Source organism: Prionailurus bengalensis, chromosome E2 (assembly GCF_016509475.1).
Source record: "Prionailurus bengalensis isolate Pbe53 chromosome E2, Fcat_Pben_1.1_paternal_pri, whole genome shotgun sequence".
In the NCBI taxonomy this organism is placed as follows: Eukaryota; Metazoa; Chordata; class Mammalia; order Carnivora; family Felidae; genus Prionailurus; species Prionailurus bengalensis.
Genome location: NC_057352.1, coordinates 2,203,589 through 2,205,556, shown reverse-complemented (window position 1 = coordinate 2,205,556; position 1,968 = coordinate 2,203,589). Strand labels below are relative to the sequence as shown.

At 42.8% G+C, this 1,968-nt stretch overlaps 1 protein-coding gene across 1 annotated transcript; it reads right to left on the bottom strand.

The window, feature by feature from the left end:
* Positions 1–484: 484 nt before the first annotated feature.
* LOC122494710 (olfactory receptor 5-like) lies at positions 485–1,663 on the bottom strand. Its single transcript, XM_043600106.1, has one exon. The coding sequence runs from the start codon at positions 1,519–1,521 to the stop codon at positions 583–585; it is 939 nt and encodes a 312-aa protein (XP_043456041.1). The 5' UTR covers positions 1,522–1,663; the 3' UTR covers positions 485–582.
* Positions 1,664–1,968: the final 305 nt, after the last annotated feature.

Sequence of the window (1,968 nt, the reverse complement as noted above, 5' to 3'; positions counted from 1 at the left end):
ATCTCCATATATATATATATAGATATATATATATATGGTCTATCTCTCTATCTATATCTATATCTATATCTATATCTATATCTATATCTATATATATATATAGAGAGAGATAGACCATATATATATAAGATAGACCATATGTGTGTGTGTGTGTGTGTATATATATATATATATAATCTCTCTCTCTACACACACACACACACACACACACACACACACACACATGGTCTATCTTTACTTGTGGGAACATATAAAACATTTGGTAAATATTTGTCATCCTAGGAATAAAATGATAGGATTGCTAAATCTGCATTTCTTGGCTTACTAATAAATTTGACCATCTTGCCATGTGAGTTATCAGTCACTTATCCTTGATGACTTTGCTTTCTCATGGACATTGTTCACTCTTCTCATGGGTGATTCAGATTTTGTTATTAATTGAAATGAACTCATTGTTTATTAATTGGGAACCACATTTCTCTAGGTTTGTTTGTTTGTTTTGCCTTTCAGTACTATGTTTGGTATTTCCTGGCCATGAAAGATTTTCGATCAGGAGATGAGAGGTCCAATCCAAAACCATGATCAAGGCCAGTGGAGAGTTTTCCGAAGCACTACATGGACCTCCTTGTTCCGCAGGCAGTAGATGATGGGGTTGCACATGGGCGTGACCACCGTGTAGATGACAGATAGCACCTTGTTGAGGTCCATGGATTTGATACGGCTGGGACGACAATAAATGAAGAGGGCTGCTGAGTAGAAGATGCCCACCACAATCAGGTGGGAGGCACAGGTGGTAAAGGCCTTGCGCTGGGCAGCAGCTGATGGCATGTGGAGCACAGCCACCACGATGGCCGAGTAGGAAGCCAATGCTACCAACAGTGTTCCACAGAAGATGACAATGGCAGAGATGAAGTCCACCAGCTCCGTCAGGGCCACGTGGGTGCAGGACAGGTTGAGCAGAGGGGAGACGTCACAGAAAAATTGGTTGAGGACATTGGGGCCACAGTAGGAAAGGCTGGCAATGCATGTCGTCTTGGCCACCGAGACCAGCATCCCCCCAAGCCATGAGGACAAGGCTAAGCCCAAGCAGACCTGGGGCCTCATGAGCAGTGGGTAGTGGAGTGGGCGGCAGATAGCCACGTAGCGGTCATAGGCCATGGAGGCCAGGAGGGTGCACTCCGTGCAGATGAGGACTATGAAGAAGAAAAGCTGTGTCATGCAAATTGAGAAGGAGATATGGTAAGGTCCAGTCCACAAACCCACGAGCAGACTGGGCATGGTCACGGACACATAGCACATCTCCAGGCAGCTCAGGTTGCCCAGGAAGAAATACATGGGCTTGTGGAGCTCGATGTGACTGCAGATGAGGTAGATGATGAGCGTGTTCTCCAGGAGGGTCAGCAGGTAGAGGGTCAGGAAGATGGCAAACAGGACATCCCTTATGTCTGGCCTTGTGGACAAACCCAACAAGACAAACTCCTGGACTCTTGTCATGTTGACCAACTCCAGGGACCTCTCCATCTGTGGAGGGACAAATAAAGTTTGTTGACATTCTGGTTTCTTCAGAGACACAGTAGCAAAAAAACATTGGGAATAGAGACGCTACGCACTTGGCTAGCCCAAATTCTGTTGGAAATTGTTATACAGAAATGCCAAATAGATGTTTGTGAATGAAACTCTGAGCATGAGATCACTGTCTTTAATCTGTCTTACTAAGTCTGTGTCTTTATACAATTGGATCGCTTGAAAATTGGGAGAAAAACATTGGCCTCCCACGAGGTTGTTATAATATATAAATCAATTGATGGGAAATGCTATACCAAATAAGAAATTAGAATTTTTCTTATTTCAGTTCCCAAAAAAGTGCTTATTCTGGGTCATGTTTTTTCTTTCTTTGTATAGTCTGCCTAAAAATTTATTTATTTAGTTTTAAATGTTTATTTATTTATTTTGAGAGAGAAACAGAGA

Coding starts and splice junctions, on each gene's coding strand:
- LOC122494710 (XM_043600106.1), bottom strand. CDS start 1,521: ATGGAGAGGTCCCTGGAGTTGGTCAACATGACAAGAGTCCAGGAGTTT.